Source organism: Delphinapterus leucas, chromosome 4 (genome assembly GCF_059928025.1).
Source record: "Delphinapterus leucas isolate spDelLeu-1000000601 "Yukka" chromosome 4, BTC_Dleu_Yukka2, whole genome shotgun sequence".
Lineage (NCBI taxonomy): Eukaryota > Metazoa > Chordata > Mammalia > Artiodactyla > Monodontidae > Delphinapterus > Delphinapterus leucas.
The window spans coordinates 11,351,149-11,372,047 of NC_143132.1; the positions used below are offsets into that span (position 1 = coordinate 11,351,149).

Below are 20,899 nucleotides of genomic sequence, written 5' to 3' on the forward strand. Positions count from 1 at the left end.
AACAGTAACAACAAAGCTAGTATCTATTGGGAGCTTACTATCTGCTAGGTGTTATTATTATCTCTCCATATGTAAACGAGGAAAATGAAGCACAAAGACGTTAAGTAATCTGCCCACGACCACACAACCAGTGAGGGGCAGAGCTGGGATTTGAACCCTTGCTCTGAACTGCCATCTTGTATTGCTTCCTAGCCTCTAAAAGGGCCCAGGATACAGTTATGTGGATCCCCCACGCTCCCCTCTACTATCTACCCAAATAGAATGTTCCAGGGAATTCCCTGGTGGTCCAGTGGTTAGGACTCGGCGCTTTCACTGCAGTGGGCCCAGGTTCAATCCCTGGTCAGGGAACTAAGATCCCACAAGCTGCACAGCACAGCCAAAAAAAAGAAAGAAAGAAAAGCAAGTGTTCCAAAATTTTAAGAGAAATGGAGTCAAATATTACACTAAACTTGTAGATAAGTTGTGTTATTATATACAGCGGCCAAGGAATGAAAATTGAGAAGCTACAGCAACACGTGTTCCTAGGTTGGTCCAGAGTGAGGGCGAGCCTGTGTCTTTGGAAAATCTGCCTGCAGTTGCAGTGAGAAGGACTAAGGTTGAGGAAGCCAGTGGCGTCTTGAGCCCATGTGCTGAAAGGGGCAGCAATATGTTGGAATCCTTCCCTCCCATGGCAGCCCCAGGAGTGGGAGGACCACACAAGGGAAGGGGAACTCGCTCTCCATCTTTCCACAGATGCAGTCACTGATGATGTGGAGGTGGGTGGCTCTGAAGCCCTGGCAGAGATAGGGCTGCTCTTCTCAAATGCACAAGCCAGAGAGTCTGGGAGCTGCCTTTGAGAATGTCACTGTAGCTCCCAGACCGTCAGTGCCCTCAGCTACAAAGTGCAGGGCGTGTGCCCAGTGTTCTCCAAGATTTCAACCTCCTCAAATAATCCCGGGGGGCAGGGGGTAGCACCTCTGCATGTACCTGCGGCCACCGTAGACCTTTTCCTATGTGGGGCCTGGACTGCAACTAAGTGGACTGGGACCAAAGGGGACTGTGTGTGGCAGGGACCGAGGGGGGAAGGGGCAGCTTGGGGCACGTAAGGGGAGTCAAGGTGTTCAGTACTCTGAGTGAAGCAGCATCGTTGATGAAAAATGGCAGCTCAAAAGTGCCTTTCCCCCTCCTGTGTCAGTTAGGAGAAAATACACAGAGGAGACTCTGTCCGACTTTTAAAAACATGATGGGCTGGGTCAAAGGAAGGGATGCTTCCTCTTTGGAAGCTTGTGGCATCATCTGACATTATGTGCCAAGCAAATGTGGGAACAGTGGCTGTCAGCCTGTGCCAGGATCTTCGAGAGTGATACTTGTCTGCTTACTGGTGGTACTACGAGCTCACCATTCACCCACTGTTACCAAGCTACTGACGTGGGCATTTAAGTCACCTGTAAATCATTGTCTCTCTTTGTCTGTCTGTCTGTCTGTCTGTCTGTCTCTCTCTCTCTCACACACACACACACCCCCAGTCTGCTGACAACATAAAATAATAACATCGTAGCTTCAAAGAGGTAGCATGCTTAACAGGAGGTGGCATTGATACAATTTTATAGCTGATTCTCATTTTCTACAAACAAAACCTTCAGTTTTTGTGACTCAAGTTATATTATTAAAAAATGCCCAGGGAGTTTTCAATGTCAAGAACAGAACCTTCCTAAGAGGCAATGGAAACCTTTGATATGGAATCACCACACACCAGGAAACATTTTGGAAGTCTGGTTTTTATGTGTGGAATTTTCTTAAAGAAAGGCCCAAGAGAAGTTTGGCTGAAGTGAGATGTTCACATCAAGCTATCATGATCCTTGACCTCATTATGTTTCCCTATCCTACCAGATCCAAAATATCAGACATTTTGAAGAAAGGGCTATTTTTCTGTGCAGTTTTGGGACTGTTGGCATTCCATGTCGTTTCCATAAAAATTCTCTTGGGTATTTTGGGAACTAAAAAGAATGAATAGGATTAACTTACAATTTTGCTAGAAGGAAAAATGAATATTCACTTTCTCTCATAAGTGATTTTCACTCTGCCAGGAAACAGGACTGACTGATTTGTTAGGCCTGTTCCCCAGCTGAGACCCGGGCTGGCATGGAGACCTGGTCCAGACGCAGGGGAAGACGCCCTGGCATTCTGGTCCTCAGCCTCCTGCACTGACCAATGAGCGAGAGGCTTCAGGAGCAGCCCCTTCTAAGGAGACTGTTGCTCTCAGGAAGCTCACACCTAAAAGCGGAAGGGAACTGCAGAGACAGCCCGGCCTCCTCTCCGGGGGTGATAGACTGCGACCCAAGAACCGGAAGTCGGTGCTTTCCTCTCATTCACTAGCTCCCGGTCCCACCCACTGGACAGGCGTTCTTGAGCACCTACCCTAGTATGTGCCCGGAGATCATACAGTGTATTGGGTTGAACCACATGAAACTGCCGTTTTATAGGTCAGAAACAGGAGTACTGGCAAATACTTCGTACAGTTAAACCCACCACTTCGAAGGTTTTCCTAAGCTAGTGTTAGCAGGTTTTTCTCCTGATGCCATCAGAGAGGGTGGAGAGGACCCAGTCACCACTTGCTGGGGGATCTGGGCCTACTTCCAGAACAGGGTGGACATGCAATGATGTAATACACTGTAACTTTACAGAGGAATGAATCCTTGCTTTAGATCGGCTTCTCCCAGATACCATTTTATGCAGAGGCAGCCTGGAGCTTGGGCCACGTGGCTGCCTTCAGCTCTCTGGGTCCTGCTCTGCATGGGCGGGGCAGGCGGACACAGGAAAGCAAGTTGTCCTCTTCTTGTCCACGTGCCACTGGGGCAAAACTGTACCCAAAGTTCAGTCGCAAGTATATTCACCCAGAGCAACCAGGAGAGCATTACCCACAGCAGCCAGTGGGATGAGACCAGGGTTTCTCAACCTTGGTACTGGTGACACCTGGGGCCAGATCAATGTGGCCCCAGGGGGACTGTCGCTGTGGGGGACTGTCCGGTGCATTGTAGGATGTTTAGCAGCATCCCCAGCCTCTACCCACTGGATGCCGTGGTCTTCCCTCCCTCTGGTTGAGGAGCACTGGGTCAGATGGATACTCTACAATCCAGTGCAAACTGAATGATCTGGGAGGGGGAAAGAGCAGTTTCCTGGGGACCAACCTGTGTCAACAAACTCAGAACACAGCCTAGAGGGATGATCTATGGAGAGGGGCCTGGAGAGAGTTATAGAGAGTATTATAGAGCATTACCCACCTTGGCAACTGCATCCCTGCTAGCCGAGCTCAAGGCTGGAAACACTGACTTATACAGGTGAAGGGGTACCGGCCAAGAGACCGCTCACAAGGGGGTGGGCTGGGGGACAGTGACAGGGATCTCTCCGCCCACCTCTGGGCCTCCGTGTGACATCTCTGCCTCAAACAGCCACTTCTCTTCCCGGCTTCATCCGGCTCCTACCCATCCTTCCGGTCTCAGCTTACACATCCCCTTCTCCTGGAAGTGTTCTCTGATCCCTCCCTTCAACGCCCTCCCCGCCCGGTTGGCTCTAGATGTCCTGCTCAGTGTTACCTGGTATCCATATTTCTCCTAGCATAGAACGTATCACCTTAGCACGCACACGCACACGCACACACCCACCCCACATATATTTATGTACAGATACTTATGCAGTAGTTTGGTTTTCTGCTTGTTCCTCCCATTAGAACATGAACTTCATGAGGACAGGGACCCTGTCTCTACTGACGGAGCAGCACACCCTCCCCAGAACCCAGAGGGGCGTCCACACCCGATGGATCTCTCCCCCACAATATTTGGTGAATTGATGAAGGAAATCACTTTTCCACTGAATGGCAGGGGAGGACCAATAAGTGAAGTTCCTGAACGGAATCAAGCACGTGGTCATCGTAGCCAACAGTTCCATCAACGTGTACACCAGTTTGTTTCTGCAAAGGCAACGAGACTGGAGTGTGCAAGGCAGAAACGGATGGAGAACAACAGTATGGAAGATGTGAAAGTTTCCGTATTTACCCACATCTGTATGTTCAACAGACCCTTATCGTGATATATCTTTTGGACAAATGTTTTATACGCTGAGTCACATCACACACCTGCCAATGTATCAGTACCATGTACCAAAAGCCCAATGAGACAGTTAAGCACAAAGCTGGGTGGTAGTTCTATTCTTCAAAACCAGTATTATGAGGGTTAACTGTTTGCAGATTGATCAGGGAGGGGTGGGTAGCAGGGGAAGAGGGAGGGCCGTTCAAAGAAGACTCAGTGAGGCTCTCATGGTGTCTGTATCACAATGGACAGCAGGCCACCTGCTCACGTCCAGTCTGCTTGTTCCCCGTCACCACTGCCAGCTTCCAACATCAAGAACACAGAGACATTTCCATCTAACTTTTATATGAAGAATTTAATTATCTATACACATAACTAATTCAAAAGTTGTATTACAGTTGTTAAAGCCGCAGGTTTATATATTTATATATTTTACATTCATATCCATGAAAATACTGACGCGCCAGTGAATGAGGGGGAGTCCTCGTTCTCGGCACCATGTGAGTGGAGAAAGACCTCTACACAATCGCCAGCACGGAATCCCCAAGGGGAGAGACGTAGAAACAGAAGTTCACTACTGTTAAAAGTCATTAGTAGAACCGCTAGGTTGTGCTTGAGGCTCCCTGCCCCCCGCCCCATTTGCTGTGCTGTCGGCAACGGCGTTTTTATTGAGAGCTTCCAACTAGTGTTTAAAAGACAAACATGGCTTCAGCTACAACATATCCAACACATTAACGGACCATGAGCTCCATTTCATATTAATCTGTAGAAATTCCACAGTCTAGTTAAAAAATGTAAACATTGGAAATTAATTGCAGGGAGACTCCTATACATTCTTTCTTGTCAAGAAAATTACTTGTTCAAAATACGTCATTCCATGAAAAGTCACTGGAATAAAACTTGGTGTAACAGAGACTAAGGCGAGATTGTAGATATTGTTGATCGTAACAACCTCAGTGGTGTTGTCTACGGATTTATGGTATGAAAACACGCAAAATTAAAAACCCAAAACAGAAAACACCAACTCAACCAGATAAATCTGAGACCGAACAAAAACATAGGTGCTTTCTCGTGTGGCTACAAGGTCACTGTGCAAAATAAAATTAATGTAATGTGATTAGAGCATCATACAAGATAACAGCTTTTGCCATGGAAAGAACTAATTTCTTATGTACAGGATGTATTATTACATGCTCAACAAGGTACATCTGATACACACAAACAAGCACAAAACAGCTTCTGTTTAATTGGCCTCGTTCTACACGTCTTTAAAACAGATATACTGAACTCCTCTGTACTTCTATAGTAGGGGTCAAAAACCCAAACGACACAATTTAGTTGGTAACACTGGACAAAATGAAAAAAATACATCGAGTCTCAGATTTATGGACATTTGGAACATTTTTTAATAGCACATGCAGCATTCCTTGATAGTGGGTCTTTTTGCAAAACCAAAATAGCAAAGAAGTAATTCATTTATTTTTTTATTAAAAGGCTAAGATATTTATTTTAAAATAATTTGAAAACTATTGGAAGCACCTGTGCAAAGGTGGGGGAAGTCAATTTGAGTCACTAGGAAAGCCACAAAAGGACCCACTACCCTGTGTATTTTTGTAATTTTTTTGCTTCTATCTGTGCAAGTAATAACTCAACATTGCCATCACATGCAACTAAGGTAAAATGAGGTAAACTGCTCTGCAGTGAGTTCTTCTACTCAGAAGGCAGTAGGTGATCATGCTGGAAGTCACATGATCAAGGCTGCATCTCCCATCATCCCTCTGGGCAGTGATATGGGATAGTGGGTCTCTTTGAGGACTTTCAAGCCTGAGGGGGGGATGGACAACATATGATTCCTAGAAAAAGGAGGAAAACAACACATAAGCAAAACAAAACAATGAGCAAAATTCAAGCTAGGAAAATGAGTCAGGCATGTAAACAGCATGGTGCCAAAATGATTAAAAAGAAAAAAAAAAAGGAAAGGGGGGGAGGGAAGGGAGGGGACATGCTACAGAAGGAATGATTTTTTTTAAAGAAACAAAACAAAAACCCCACGAGATAAAGTCTTGCATTACAGAAGGTCTTCAAAGAGACTGTTGCGAATGCAGCAATGGTCTAGCTTTAAGTTCTGCAAACAAAGCTCAGCAGAATCAGAGCAATGCTGCATGTTTCACCATGAGATACCAGAGAGGAGAGGCAACCGAGGCACCAGGGCACTTACATTGCTGGCTGGGGTCCATGTCTGTGGTCAGCTTCACGTAATTGGACGGGAAGAGCCCCACTTGCCCGTGGACTTCTCCTTTCCACCAGTCGGGGTCCTCCTTGTTGAGGACGTTGATGATCTGGCCCTTATTGAAGGCCAGCTCGTCGTCATTCTGCGCGGTGTAATCGTACATCCCGATCACCTGGCACACTGCAGGAGACAGGCCAGGTGAGGGGCGGCGGCACACCTGCGCGGCTCACGGGACGGGCTACCTAGGGGTATTAGGTACTCTCGTGTCTCATCTGTGTCCTTTCCGAAGAGGACAGAAGTAAGTGGAGGGCTCTGATGGGCTTTGTGTAGTGGGGGCAGTAGAGGAAGACGGAGGATTGAAAACCAAGACGACAGCAAAAATGTCAGACCAAGCCTTGAGTTTCTATAATATCTTCCTCTTTTACACGTTTAGTTGTCAGCAGAAAATGTACAGTGATAACTGAAAGCTTCCATGGAATCATTTCTATTTGAGTGCAGCGGCACTCCTTCAAAATGCTGACTCTGAACATTGGCCCAACTTCACACACAGCTGCATATCATGGGGACTTCACTGTTGCTCTTTATTTCTTTTCTGGTTTTTTTTTTTTTTTTTTAAGGTGGAAGGTAATTATCATCTGACCTCCAAAAAGTTCGACTCTTAGTGAAAAGTAAAACCAGTGTTTTATTCTGCTGTACCTTTGTGTCTCAAAATTTTTTCTCAAAGAAACACACAATTTCCACATTCAAGAACAATTTTTCTTTTCTCATTTTTCCCTCAAAACTATAGGAGGTTACACTGCCTTTATTCCCTGGCATTTTTACACTTCAGATAAAGTTTGCCTAGTTAGGTTTTACCCCCAGTTAATCTTTCCTAACCAACCTCTATACAGTCTTAGGCTTTAAAGATGCTCCAGCTAATTCAATCACCTCAGCAAACTATTTCTGCAGGTTTTAACCAACCTGATGAAGGGGACGCTGCCAGGCCTCCCCAAGGGAGAGGAGATCCAGCTGGCACCACACCCCTCTGCCCACATGAGGCCACGGCTCAAGCAAAGGGGCCCAGCTGTGGTTGGGAACCAGTCACAGTGTTGGCCAGTCCTTTCATTTCTTGCAAAGGCTGCCAGGTTTTAATCTGATTTCGCTGGGGATGTACAGCGTAGACATTTAACCACAAGGTACTGGAATGAAAATTCTGCATTTTCCACAAGTGCCACCCAAGCACTGATGGCTTAAAGACCTAAAGCAGAAGTCTGCTCCCCTAACCTCGCCCATCTCAACTATTACCGAAGCATCTAATTTGGTCTCTTCAATCAGAAAATAGCCAACCATCTAAGCTGCCGAGCCTCTGTTCCTTTTTAGCCCTTTAGGAGAGCGTGTATAACATCCTGTCCATTAAGCGCAGCCCCTGTGTTCACAGGAAATGTCGCAGGGGAGCTATTTCAGTCTCAACTGAGCGGCACATTACAACCAACAGAGCCCTGGGGCCTCCCAGCTCAATCTCCTGACCTATTTAGACCCCGGCCATTTATTTTTAGGAGGCCCTTTTTGTCCCCTCGCCCCCTAGCCCAAATTCCAATTTAAATAGCTGGAAGGAAATCAAGAGAAAAATCTGGCTTCAATGGCATAGCATTCAGGGCCCCTTTAGGAAGCCGGTTCCAACAAGGGCTCTGTTGTACCCAGCACAGCAAAGCTGCTTCGATACTTGGTCCTTTTGAAAAACATACTCCATATCACATTAGCTGGGTGTCAGCCCCAGCAAGTACAAGAAGCGCTTACAGCCAGTGTGAAAGACAATCTAAGCTAAAAAAATTGAGTGGAAAGGCTACCATGACGCATAGACCATTTTCTGAGCAGAGAGTATAAGCTGCTTACCTGCTGGGAATGCTGCGGGCTTAGGTGGCTCTGTTGGAGTGATTTTGCTCATCCCAGGGCTTAAAAGTTTGACATAGTTAGCAGGGAACCAGCCTATCTGGCGCTTTTTCCCACGTGCCTAATAACAAAAAATTACATTACAATGTTTCAAAGGTTCATGTTCTTTCATGTTATACTTTGCACTTATACCAAGTTTACATATAACTGAAAAACAAATGACATCAATAGTAGAATCTACAGATTACTGTATTACAAAATGAAAACATGCCAGCTAAAATCCAAATTGTGGCAGCTATCAATCAGCAAAGCCTAGAATGTTCTGGCATGGGCTGGACTGTGTGGATCACAGAGTGCAATGTAGTATGTACAGGATGGGAAACTCTGGTCATTTAACAGCTCTCAGCTGTCATTTTCAGGTAATGTAGAGATTATGGTTTATGCCAATGTTATATATGGATTTTAGGAATGATAATAATGGCAGTCAACACGTGCTGGGTGCTTTTTATGAGCCAGGCCTGTGCTAAGCACCTTATCTGCATTTACCTACACAACAATTCCAGAAGGATAATACTATTACTATTTCCGTTTCCCACTATTACTATTCCTAGTTCCCAGATAAAAAGAGTAAGGCTCAGGAAAGTTAAGTGACAATCTCAAGGTTACAGGCTAATCAGTGGCAAGCCAAGATTCACAGTCACATCTGCGACCTTCTTATGGAGAATAACTGTACATATACAAGATGACATACACGCAATATATGGAGGACACAGGAGTCTAAACTTCACCTTGTTTTCAAAAGCCATCAGGCTTATGTGATGGATCAGCCACATTCTCCACCACCATTCCTGCCTCCTTCACTTTTATCTAATTCGACACAAAATCCATTCATTGAGTGTTTACATGCTGGGAGTTGTTGGAAGGGGATAGTATATGACACAGAGGAACTTATAATGAAGTTGGCGAACCAAGACTTGCACTCCTGACACAATTCCATGAGATGAAGACTCTAGTTAGGGATGATAAGTGTTATAACTACCCTTCTGCACATCACCAGGAGCAGAGAACTTAACTTACAGCACGTACACACACACACACACACACACACACACACACACACACACACACCCTCTAGAAGCAAGGCTTTGATAAAAACAGCTGCCTTTGGGGACAGGGTGGGAGGGAGACATTTGAATTCCCTTTCATAATTTTAATTAATTAATTTATTTATTTTCTGGGGGTCACGACACGCAGCATGTGGGATCTTAGCTCCCCGACCAGGGATTGTACCCACGCCCCGTGCAGTGGAAGCGCGGAGTTTTAACCACCGGACCGCCAGGGAAGTCCCCTGTAATTTTAAAATTTGAAACCATGTGAATATATTACCTATTCCCAAAATAAGGAAATAAAATTAAGAGAAAAGGAAACTTCCCACCATCTTACCTCTGCCCTCTCATCTGATTCCGTTTATCAAGAGGGATACTTCTGGGTTACTTTTAGAACGCCGATCAAATTTCACTTTCCTTGGAGTCATAGATTTCAAGCCCCTGGCTCAAGGACTAAAGTTCTAACCCACAGTTAATCCACCAATGGTTGAAGCCACTCCTTTAAAAGCTCCCCCATGTTAATCTATTGAGCATACGCTGCTGCCGTAGGTCTCACAACAGCTCCACCATTTCCCCCATCCCTGCAGCTTCACAAGGGCGGAACACAGAGCTCACTGGCAATTTCTTCATTTGTGTATCCACAGGGGAGAAGGGCTGGTGAAAGCACCAGAAGCCCCCCTGGGCCCAGCAATTATGGATTGCAAGAGCCACTCAGGACTCTCTTTTGAGCAAGGTACAAGGAACGTGATGATGAAAAAATATGGTTTCTGCCTTCAAAGAGCTGATAGCCTACAAGAGGAAGTAAGAAATATGCATGGAAGTAATAATATCCACATCAACACTAAATACCAAGAGTGGTGCAGGCATCGGGGCCACCACGGTTCACGGGAAGAAGACGTCGCTTCTGGTGGGATGGTCACAGAAAGCTTCCGGAAGAAGTGGGATTTGGCCGGCTCTCGAACGGGGGAGAGGTGGAGATGACCATGTGGGGAGGCGCTATGGGCAAAGGCAGTGAGGCATCGGGGTCTGAGGGTTGCTGCTTGTTTTCAAGAGAGCAAATCACCAAATGAGGCTGGAGTAGAGATGTCGCTGTGAGAGGTCAGACTGGTAAGACGGATGCTGGAAGGGGAAGAGGGCATCTGAGGGGAGTCTTGGCCAGCAGGCTGATAAGGAGGGCCAGTGGGGACACCCCCTTTTTTTAAAAAAATTTTTTATTGGGGTATAGTTGTTTTACAATGTTGTGTTAGTTTCTACTGTACATCGAAGTGGAGTTCTCTGTGCTATACACAGGTCCTTATTAGTTATCTATTTTATTACATATTAGTGTATGTATGTCAAGGAGACACCCCTTAAGTCTTCAGAACAGGGGAGTCACATATGGATGGGAAAGCCAATGAGGTGGCAACTCTCTACAAGAAATGAGACCCACCGGTCTGAGGAAGGCCTCCTCCTACCCAGTGAAGGAAGAGACATATTAAAAGGGGGAGTGGAGGGCATTCCCTGCCGGTCCAGCGGTTAGGACTTGGCGCCCTCACTGCCGGGGCTTGGGTTCAATCCCTGGTCAGGGAACTAAGATCCTGTGAGCCATGCAGCCAAAAAACTCAATCACTAAAAAAAAAAATGAGAAAAAAAAAAGGGGAGGGGGTGTGGATTCCAGGACCCCAATGGAATCCTGAGCCAATAAACTGTATCTCGTCCTCCCTGCTCGATAGGGCTTTTATGGCTGCCCACCAGCAAGCTCCCAGGGGAACTTTTGCCTTTGGGTACTCCAGGCTGTGCCTTCTATTCCAGCCAAGATACATTTCTTCAGTCCACCAGCTCACTCTTCACTCTCCGGCACTTTAGTTTTTAATTAGCTGCACAGAAAGGTGCTGTATTTCTTTACCTCACCACAACATAGACCTTTGCCTTCCTGACCAAGATTTGCCTTGACAGAAAGATGAATTGAGGGGACAGACAGACAGACAGACAGACACACACACACACACACACACACACACACACACACAGGAACTAAAACTGCTGTGCTGTACAGATGTGGCTTTGAATGCAAAGGCTACTCTGGTACCACACCTTACAGCCCCGCCCATGGAAAGCTCGGCTCCTTCAATGCTGTGACTTAAGGATGACTCCGTCATGAACTCTCACTATCCCACCACTCACTGTCTGAACTCAAGAATCCAATAGATTTAGATACATCTTCAGAAGAATTCTTAGCTCTCACAATTCTGTTCCTGGCTGCCCAAAGCTTAGGAACCAAATGGATTCAGATAACATGGCATCTCTCACTACACAAATGCAGGATTTAGGTGGTGCAGGGTTATCTGTACTTTGCAACGAAACGGTGTCCCTTTGAGATCTTGCATATTGAAATTTGGGCAGAGAATTTTAAACAAATGGAAAAGACACTGACTTGCAGCTCTCCTTCCCACCATCCACCTGGGTTCTTTTTTCGGATCAAAATCAGCTGACCAGGGGCCAGGGTAAGCTGCTCGGGACCAGTAGCAGTGTAGGAAGCAATAACCTGGGCAATTTCTGGAAAACAAGACCAAACATAGCAGTGCACCATTAGAGTCAGGAAAAGGAGAGCCTAAGAAGACACAGCCACCTCCCAGGTTCACGGGTCAACATCGTCAAAGCCGGTGTACGGGCCGGTTTTCTACTAAATGAAGAAGGCTCGGTGGCCCTTCTTTGACCACATGGCAAATGCAGTATTCAGGAGCTGGGCTTGTCTTCCGGTTCTGCCCAGTCTGCTCGAGGACCCCCTCATCTCTCAGAACGTACCAACTTGCCTCCACAACCTCCCACTCTCCCCCCAGTCCGCACCCTACCCCCACTGCCCCAATTCCCAAGAACACCCCGATGCAGCAGGTGGGCCTCATTCATCCCCAACTGCCCTCCGCTCTCACACAGTGCTGATTATTATTAGCACATGGTCCAGTCAAGGATGGTTGAGCGAATCAAGGAACTCAAGTGAACCTTTTCCACCTGCCAAGTACAGTAGAAAGAGAAATCTGTTTTCTTCAGAAACCACCAGGAGTGTGCACTAGCTAATTTCTTTCTATGTTACGACTTTCTTTAGACTCTCTCTTCTACCCACAAGCCCATTTTCTTTGAGGCTCACATTTTGAGGGTGATCCCTGAATATCAGGTAGGAATCACATCAATGTAAGTTTACTTCTTTTTACTTCAAGTTAGAGGACGATCCTGCAGTCAAGAGGAGGGATTTTATGCAAAACAACAATTCAGCACAGAAAACAAAAAATGTAAACAGTTCTGTACTTTTCCTGAATGTGAACAGTCTCATGGGAAAAATTCCAGCAGTACCACAGACCAGGCTCTGAAAAGTACATTTCTCCTGGCACATGAGTTCAACTACAAAAGGACAAAATCCTCCTCTGACCGAATGCTGGTGTATCCGCAGCGACGGTCTTGTGAACTTCTAGAAGCAAGACAGAACAGATTGTTCTATTCCTCTCCACTCTCTCCCCATCAGAACTGTTCTTGAAAGAAAGAGATGAAGAAAGAAGGAATGAAGTAAAGACAGACAGACAGAAGGAAAGGGGTGAAAGGCCCATGCTCCTGCTTCCCTGAAGGCACATTAGCCCCCTAGGACCCTGTTCAGTAAGCGGCCACCAGGCTAGGAGCGCCAGGCCGTCCCGGTGCGGGCTGGCCCTGACACATGCATCCCAGAGCTCAGGCGAAGCGAGAAAGAGCCCAGCGTACACATACGTGGGCTCCACTGAGAGCTCAAGCTGGGAAATCTGTGCTGGGGATGAGAATTCTCCCCCAACATGCCAAGGACTAGCTCTAAACTCCACGAGTTTTCCATTTGGAAAAGATCCAAATCAGTGCCCGATTTGGCCCCTGATGTCCCTGCTCCTCAAAAGACCTGGCCTGCGTAGCCAGTGACCTGCCCTGACACTCTTTTCTGTCTTTTCCAGCTTTTTTGAGCAGCTCGCTGGTTTCAGTGCAAAGTTAAGCCCCTCTGGACCCTTTGGAATGACAATTCAAAATGTAGCATACTCCTGGTTAAAACAGACATTTGACCAGGGTGGTCCAACACCTGAGTCAGACTAAAATCCTACAACTGCCTAAAAACCCACCTTTCCTTGCCAGGTAAGCCCATTTGGAGCTGAGCACCAGACACAGATACACACATCCCTGTCAGCACTGCGGTGACTCTCTCGACCTGTAATTTCTTAAGGTTGTAATAGCACAAAAGCTCAAATGACCTAGAGAGGAAGACAGGCCATACAACCATATGATTTCACATCTGCTTCTTTCTTCTTTCAGGATTTTATGTATAGAATATGTGATTTTGTTTAAATAAACTAAAACACTCTGAGTTCAGAGGGACGACTGTGATTTTTGTACCTTCACCGTGTACCTGAAGAAAACCACCCAATGGCTTCTAAATTAATAGGACCTGCACTCTGATAATACGTGTTGCTCTCTCATCTCCTCGGTTATTTATGTCCTGGGACTAAATATGCTTCCAGGAAACAAACAAGGGCTTCCTGAACCTAACGAGAGGAGGACTAAGCAGCTCCTGACCCCAGATCCTACAGGTTCATGCATTACAACGTCCCACCATCTTGCCTGAATTATTTCTTCACATCCCAAGAGAACATTGTCTGGTAATGTCCCTACTCTCCATGTGTGAGGCAACAGCCATATTTCATAATCATCTATAAATGCATTATTAATGGATTCCAAGGAAAGGATCTGCTCCAACCACTCTTCGGACAGATTCTTTTGTCTTTTCTTTTCTTTTTTAAGGCTTCTGGCTCCAATAAACAAAGATTGGGAGCAACTATCAATTACATTTAAAATATTGAAAAATAAGCATCAGGGTTTGTCACTTACCGGGTTTTTTTCCTAAACTCCCTGTTTTCCCAGCAGTTCCAGAGCCCTTAAAACAGAGCAGAAGGTCTCATTTGCATACTGAAGAGTTTTGGTCAAGCAACTTAAAAAACGATTAATGATGACACAAACCCGCTTGAGCCCCTAAATTCCCCTTTTCATTCTGGGGAAACATAGCATTGTATCTCCTGACATTATGATCTGTATCAAGGAAAGCATGGGGCGAAATAAGTACTTTAAAAGCATGTAGCTTTTACTCTCTTCTTAAGAGAAAAATTAGCAAAGTAAGTGGCATTGTAGGACCCCAGAGGGCTCAGGTATTGACTGTGTGTAACATGGGCGCATCCTGTCCCTGGGTGAGGTGAAACAGGGGCTGCCCCGCCAGGAAGACTGTTAGTCTACAGCCTAAACACTAAGCTCATGCTTGATGTCCAAATGGCTAATTATTAAACACTTCACACATAAAAAAAGTACAGAGACTATAATAGACATCCATGAGTGCAATGGATGTCTATTATAGTCTCCATATACTAGAGACTAAATATGTGAAAATATTAATATTATTAACATTTTAATTAAATTAATATTAACAATACATGGAAATATTAATATTTTGGTACATTTGCTTTAGGGCTTTCTTTTTTTTTAAAGAAGGAAAACAGTACAGTGGCAATTCAAACACCCCTTCCCCCATCCCATTATCCAAAGAGGCAGCCACTCTCCTGTATATCCTTTCCACCCAAACCTTAACACTGTTTAAACACTGAAATTTCTCTTGTAATGCTGGACACACAGCCCATAGAAGCAGACCATTTTTTTCCCCAACTACTAAGTGTTTCAAAAGTGCTCTGGGGTTGAATTCCTTCATAGATACTCATGGAATTTTAAACCAGCTGAGCAAGCCAAGCCAGCAGAGACTCAGTTGGGACAGGGGCCAGGCCGTAATCTGTCCTTGCAAAGTGCTTTATTCCAGATTAATTTTCACTCTTGTGTCCCTATCTTCCAGTAAATTAAGTATTCCAATTAAAACAGAATAAAACAAAAGGCTTAATTAACTAAATGAGAGTAACTTTAATAATAAAAATATGTAATTATCTACCAGGAACACAACTTATCATTGTCCCTACCTATATTTATACTGAAACTCAATAACCATTTACCAGGGAAAGTTTGAATTAAAATGTTTACTCTGATTATGCTTTCTGTATTAACCAAGTTATACAATACCCATCTTCCTTGCAATTTTTATAGGCTGCATATCAAAATGAAGGAACACTAATGATACAAGATTCCAAATGACCAGTTACTTTCCCAGTACAGGCTTAAATATACTCTCTCTATTCCATAAAAAGAACAAAGCAATTAGCAAGCCAGTGATAGAATTCAAGCAGCTTCAATGTGCTCCCTTTTAAACACCACAGCCAGCACTTAAGCTGAGACGCAGTCAGATGGCCAGGTTCCATCCTGGCGCTTCTTAAGAATGCAGCAGAAAAGTTGATCCAGGCTACGTGCCCCAGCCCTGCTCGTGTAGAGGAGGGAAGCAGGTTTAGGACAACCTCCCCCTTGTCCGCGGGTCAATTTTGGTATCTGAAGCTGGGTCTGGTTTTTAAGTTTGGCGGGATATGGCCTTATAATATTGAAGTCTATGTCCAAGTAGGATGAAAGAGCTGCCTTTTTTGATTTTTTCATTATTATGAAATAATGTTGCTAAATGTCTAAAATCTTTGGCACTGTTAGTCCTTCTGTGGCTGATATTTAAGGCTGCGGTTAAGAAAGCACTTTACAACTCAACTTACCTTTAGAAAATGTCACAGTGCATTTTTTGAAACTTACTGACTTTGGATGGTTTTTGGTAGAAAACTGTAATTTATTAAAATCTAATACAAGTAATGTATTTTGTGTTTAACTGATCCCAAAGGTAAAGCCATTTTAAGAGGTTTTGTGCATGGGAGCAGAAATCCAGTTTTAGTTTTTAATGTTTTCCCTCTACTCCCCTGAAATATCTCCACGGTTCTTATTGGATATAACTGGCTGGCCTGGAGAAGAGTTGAATTTTCCCTCTCCAGGTCTGCAGAGGACAATACGACGACTGTCCTACAGAAAAGAAGTACTTTCTTTCCAGCTTCTGCCAAATTCTCCAAGGGTAAAACACTTATGCAAATCCCTCCAGGGGAATTTCAGCAAGCTGCTCTCAAGACCAAAGCAAGGGAAAACAAACCAAAAACTCCCAAAACAACAATGACCTTCCTTAAAAAAAAAAAAACAAACAGCAAATAAAACTATTCCTAGGAACTGCAGGGAAGGTGAGAAGGCTGACATGGAAGAACTACCATAGCTTATCACCAGGCCCAGCTTCGCTCCCCAGGCAGCCATGGGTCTGTTAAATGACTACATCTATAACCTGAAATTCCCACTAACTTGAAATTGGCCACTACGAGATAGGCTCCCATACTCTAGTAGGCCCACACCACCATTTCCTTAATCTTGTGCTATCTCAAGGCCACTTCATGCAACTGAATTTTTAGGGCCCCATTAACAACAATGGGGAGACACTTCCAATTTGTAAGGATAACAGCATTTAAAATAAATTCAGTCTAGGGGGCTTCCCTGGTGGTGCAGTGGTTGAGAGTCCGCCTGCCGATGCAGGGGACGCGGGTTTGTGCCCCGGTCCGGGAAGATGCCACATGCTGTGGAGCAGCTGGGCCCGTGAGCCATGGCCGCCACATGCTGTGGAGCAGCTGGGCCCGTGAGCCATGGCCGCTGAGCCTGCGCGTCCGGAGCCTGTGCTCCACGGCGGGAGAGGCCACAACAGTGAGAGGCCCGCGTTCCTCAAAAAATAAATAAATAAATAAATAAATAAATTCAGTGTCTGATCAACGGAGATACTAAGTTCTAGCCAAAGTGTACCAATTTCTTAGATCTTGTGTCTTCCTAGTGTGTAGGCAAAAATACAGATTCTAAAAACTCTCTACTGCCCAATATTCTGGGGCCAGTATCACCAAAATACTTTTGTCTACATGGGCAAGATATTGCTGTGTATCTTTCTTGAAGTTTCTCAAATCAGTGACCCTGAAGACTAAATCTAGAATATTTACTCCGAATCCTAAGTCAGTTACATTCAGGAATAGAGATGAATCCTGAGTATTATCCCAGCTGACGCAGACCAGCCTCATTATGAGCAGTCTCCACTGAGCCCCGGGGGGGTTCTTCTGCTTCTGGGAAGCCAAGGCTGACCCTGCGGCACCAATAGACAATTTCAAACAATTACAGGTCACACTGTATTTGCTGTCATGTTCCAGAACTTAGCAAAACCCAACAATGATGTTCCACCGGCAAACATCATGACTCCCTGAAAAGAGAATCGCTGCACAGAAAGGGAGAGGAAACAGTTAATGTGGGTTTACCTCTGAATCTTTAAGCCTCACATAGTTAGAAGGGAAGACTCCGGACTTGTCGCCCACTGTTCCTGTCCACCAGTCACCATCTTTCTTGGTAACCAAAATCACATCCCCTTGCTGAAAGGTTAAATCGCCTTGCTCAGAACTCTCGTAAGTGTACATGGCAATAAATTCTGGTGGGGAGAAATATTGAGATACGGAGAGAGCTTGATTGTTTACAGAAATCCCAGACAACTTTGCAAAAGCAAGATTATGAATAAGGAAATTATTAGGATAAGGTCCATTCAAGAGAAAGGCTAGTCACTGATAAAATGTAGAGTTACAGAACCCCCTGGGCTCCAAATTCCCCGACTGCACATAAAAATTCAGTAACTGCAGCGGGGGAGACAATTCCTGTGAAGACCCAGGACCAGGAACAACAACAAAAAAAACCCAACTGCATGTCCACCAACACCAGTACTGACAGTGATCCCCGATTTAACACCATGGTTTCTTTTTACATGAAAATGGTTTTCACGTTCACTTTTAGCTAACATTTACTGAGTACCTAGGTCATGCTGAGCACTGGGTTAGATGCACTGACATGCCAGGCTCCTTGGTGAGCTCATCAAATATCTGTGATTCACTTTTGAAGGTACCAAGTCACCATTTAGAAACCTTTTAGACATGGTATATCCTTTATGTAAATTAAATAAGACATGTTTTTCATTATTCAAGTGCCTCGGTGAAAATTTAAGTCCTATTGTGCCATATACACAGATGGCAGGAAGCTGTTAGAACACAAAATTTAAAATATATATTCTTTGGTTAAAAACGGACACCTACTTGTCATTCAAGTATAAACAGGTAGAGTGGACTGCTGACAAAAGTAGTGTCTACCCAATCCCAGAAAATAATCACGCCTTTCTGAACAAGTGGAAAAGACAAATCACAGTTTCTTACATTTGATTATTCATGTAATTTAGTCGTAAAGGACAAGAATTAATGTTCTTTACTGTCTTGAATGTGAAGGATGTGCATTCCAGAGGAAGTTTTTCTTTTGAATTATAAACAGCTGACTTTACTAAGGCTTAGAAACCAAGTCACACTCTCAGAAAGATCACTTGGCACAAAATTCTAGACACTACACTAGGTAGAGAATAAAAGATTTCCGGAAAGATGAACATACGTTTCTTATTTCCACTTTTTGTCCATTTTATCCTAGGCCTTTGTGTATTTTTTAAAAAGCAAAAAGCAAAAAACTCCCCCCCAAAAACGACAAAACAAAAAAACACCATTTACCGGAAAAGTTCATTTTATGATGGATGATGGATGGAGTGTTTCTTGCTAAAATTTCATATGATAGTCCTTAAATGCAGAGCTTAATGTAAATTAATTTAGTATGGAGGACTAAATTAATTTAGTCCTCATTATAAGAGCCTCTGCAGGAGGCACTAATGAAAGCTAAAACAAACACCAAAAAACACAAACCCTCCTAATGCTTATGCTAATGTGGGCAGCTCTCCAAGGGGCTGCTTCAGCCTCCCTGTGCTGACCTGTAGGCTGAGGCCAGCAGACCCCGAGATACAAGGTCATCCAAATGTACAAGGCAGAACAGAAGCCTCTCTGTCTTTAGCCCTCCAGCACTGGTGACACACACCTCCACAGTTAAAACTGGAAAAATGATTTCCCGCACAAGGAAATCAAAGTTTGGCAGCTTGAATAAGGACATTGTTTTTTCATTAATATATTCCTTTTTCGGATTTTTCAATATTCTGACCCTTCCCTTTTCATTTTGTTCCGTGACTTGTTCCTTCGCTCATGTTTGGCCATTTCAGATTGGATCCTTGGCAATCAATCCTTTTCCAAGTGATTCCTGCACTAAAAGTCACTTTCTTAAAATGGATCCAAAGTTTGAAGTCACTTTCGAAATGCTTAAGAAACTTCAGAAGCGTGAACTCTAGCTGAACTTCACACTGCAGCAGAAGATACCAAGGAGACGGGAAAGACTGTGGCTTTACTTGCCCTGTGTGCACGCAGGCATCTGCGAGGACCTTCTGGATTCAATGAAAACGGGGAGACGTGAGGACCGCTATGCGGGGCCTCCTCACCACTCAGACCCTCTTCCCCAGACATGTAACACAGGGCACTGGCAATTCCCAAGCCCATATTTTAAGAGCTAACCAAGTTGACCATCTATTTAATCTGGTTTCTGGTTTACGTGAAATCTGATTACATTTAATACAGTACTGATAAGTGGTCCATTAATATATTTAAGTACCTTTTCTCAGAATTTCAGATGTCAGTGCCCTCCCACACCCCTCCAGAAAGCCAGCAATCTCTCCTCAAATTTCTAATACCTAAATCATTTCAAAATGGATGTAATAAATGTCAACCGAGGTTAGAATTTAACTCTCTTCTGTTGCCCAACTTTAAGGATGTGTGTGGTTCATCTGTAACCTACTTATTGAGGCCTCAAGTGTAGAGGCCTCTGTACAATGTTTCAAAACAAATCAACATTCATCAACCCAGCTGTTGGAAACTAACACACCATTGTAAAGCAATTATACTCCAATAAAGATGCTAAAAACAAAAAAACAAAAACAAAAAAACCCAGCCTTTGGATGAGAAAGCTCACTCCTTTAAGTGACTATTGATAAATCCAGGAAATGAAGCAAAAAGGAAATAAGAGTAGCAGACATTTACTGACCTTTATTCCAAAAGCTTACACTATTATCTCATAAGCCTTGTAATAATTTCCTACCTCAAGTGGTGATTATTATGCCCATTTTACAAATGAAGGAGTTAAGGCATGACTAAAAGTAAATGGTCACTAGGTGAGAGAGCCAGGATACAAACTCTGGTGCTCCAGTGAGACTGAATGGATATAACACACTGAATTTGGGGGGACGGGAGGCACACATAATTTGCCTGACATAATACTGACTACACGTGCTGTGTTTAAAAGACCTTCTTGCCTGTTCTCCTAACAGTGGATAAAAAAGTCATTAAGATGACAAAAAATGTATGAAGAGAACTATCTTAATGATTGTTTTGGCAGTAATGGCAAAAACTGGATACAATAAAATACTGGATTTGTTCAGTGATGATGAAGTTTTACAGCTATGCCTATAAACCAAAAAAAAATTTTTACTTCTGAAATTCCTCTTGAAAAAGTAACTTTGTTACTATCTGAAATACCATTAAATTTTAACCCTTGCTGTCTCCATTGAAACAATTGCGTTAATAATTCTATTTTTCATAAGGCAAAGTTTCTAAGGAATGTAAGTCTCATAATGGCAAACAAACTGAACGAAAGATTCCACCCTCGTGGAATTTATTCAAGGAACCTATGAAAAACTACTATACAGTTGTGTAGACATCTGT

The 20,899-nt window shown here is 44.1% G+C and overlaps 1 protein-coding gene across 1 annotated transcript in view; it reads right to left on the reverse strand.

Annotated features, from left to right (window-relative positions):
* ITSN1 (intersectin 1) overlaps positions 1–20,899 on the reverse strand; it is a 172,675-nt gene that overhangs the window by 44,591 nt on the left and 107,185 nt on the right. Inside the window, exons 23-27 of the mRNA XM_022552996.3 lie at positions 17,540–17,706; positions 14,139–14,184; positions 11,683–11,804; positions 8,167–8,284; positions 6,283–6,474 (exon numbers count right to left, since the gene is read on the reverse strand). Coding sequence (XP_022408704.1) covers positions 6,283–6,474; positions 8,167–8,284; positions 11,683–11,804; positions 14,139–14,184; positions 17,540–17,706 — 645 coding nt within the window. The remainder of the gene's footprint in view (positions 1–6,282; positions 6,475–8,166; positions 8,285–11,682; positions 11,805–14,138; positions 14,185–17,539; positions 17,707–20,899) is intronic.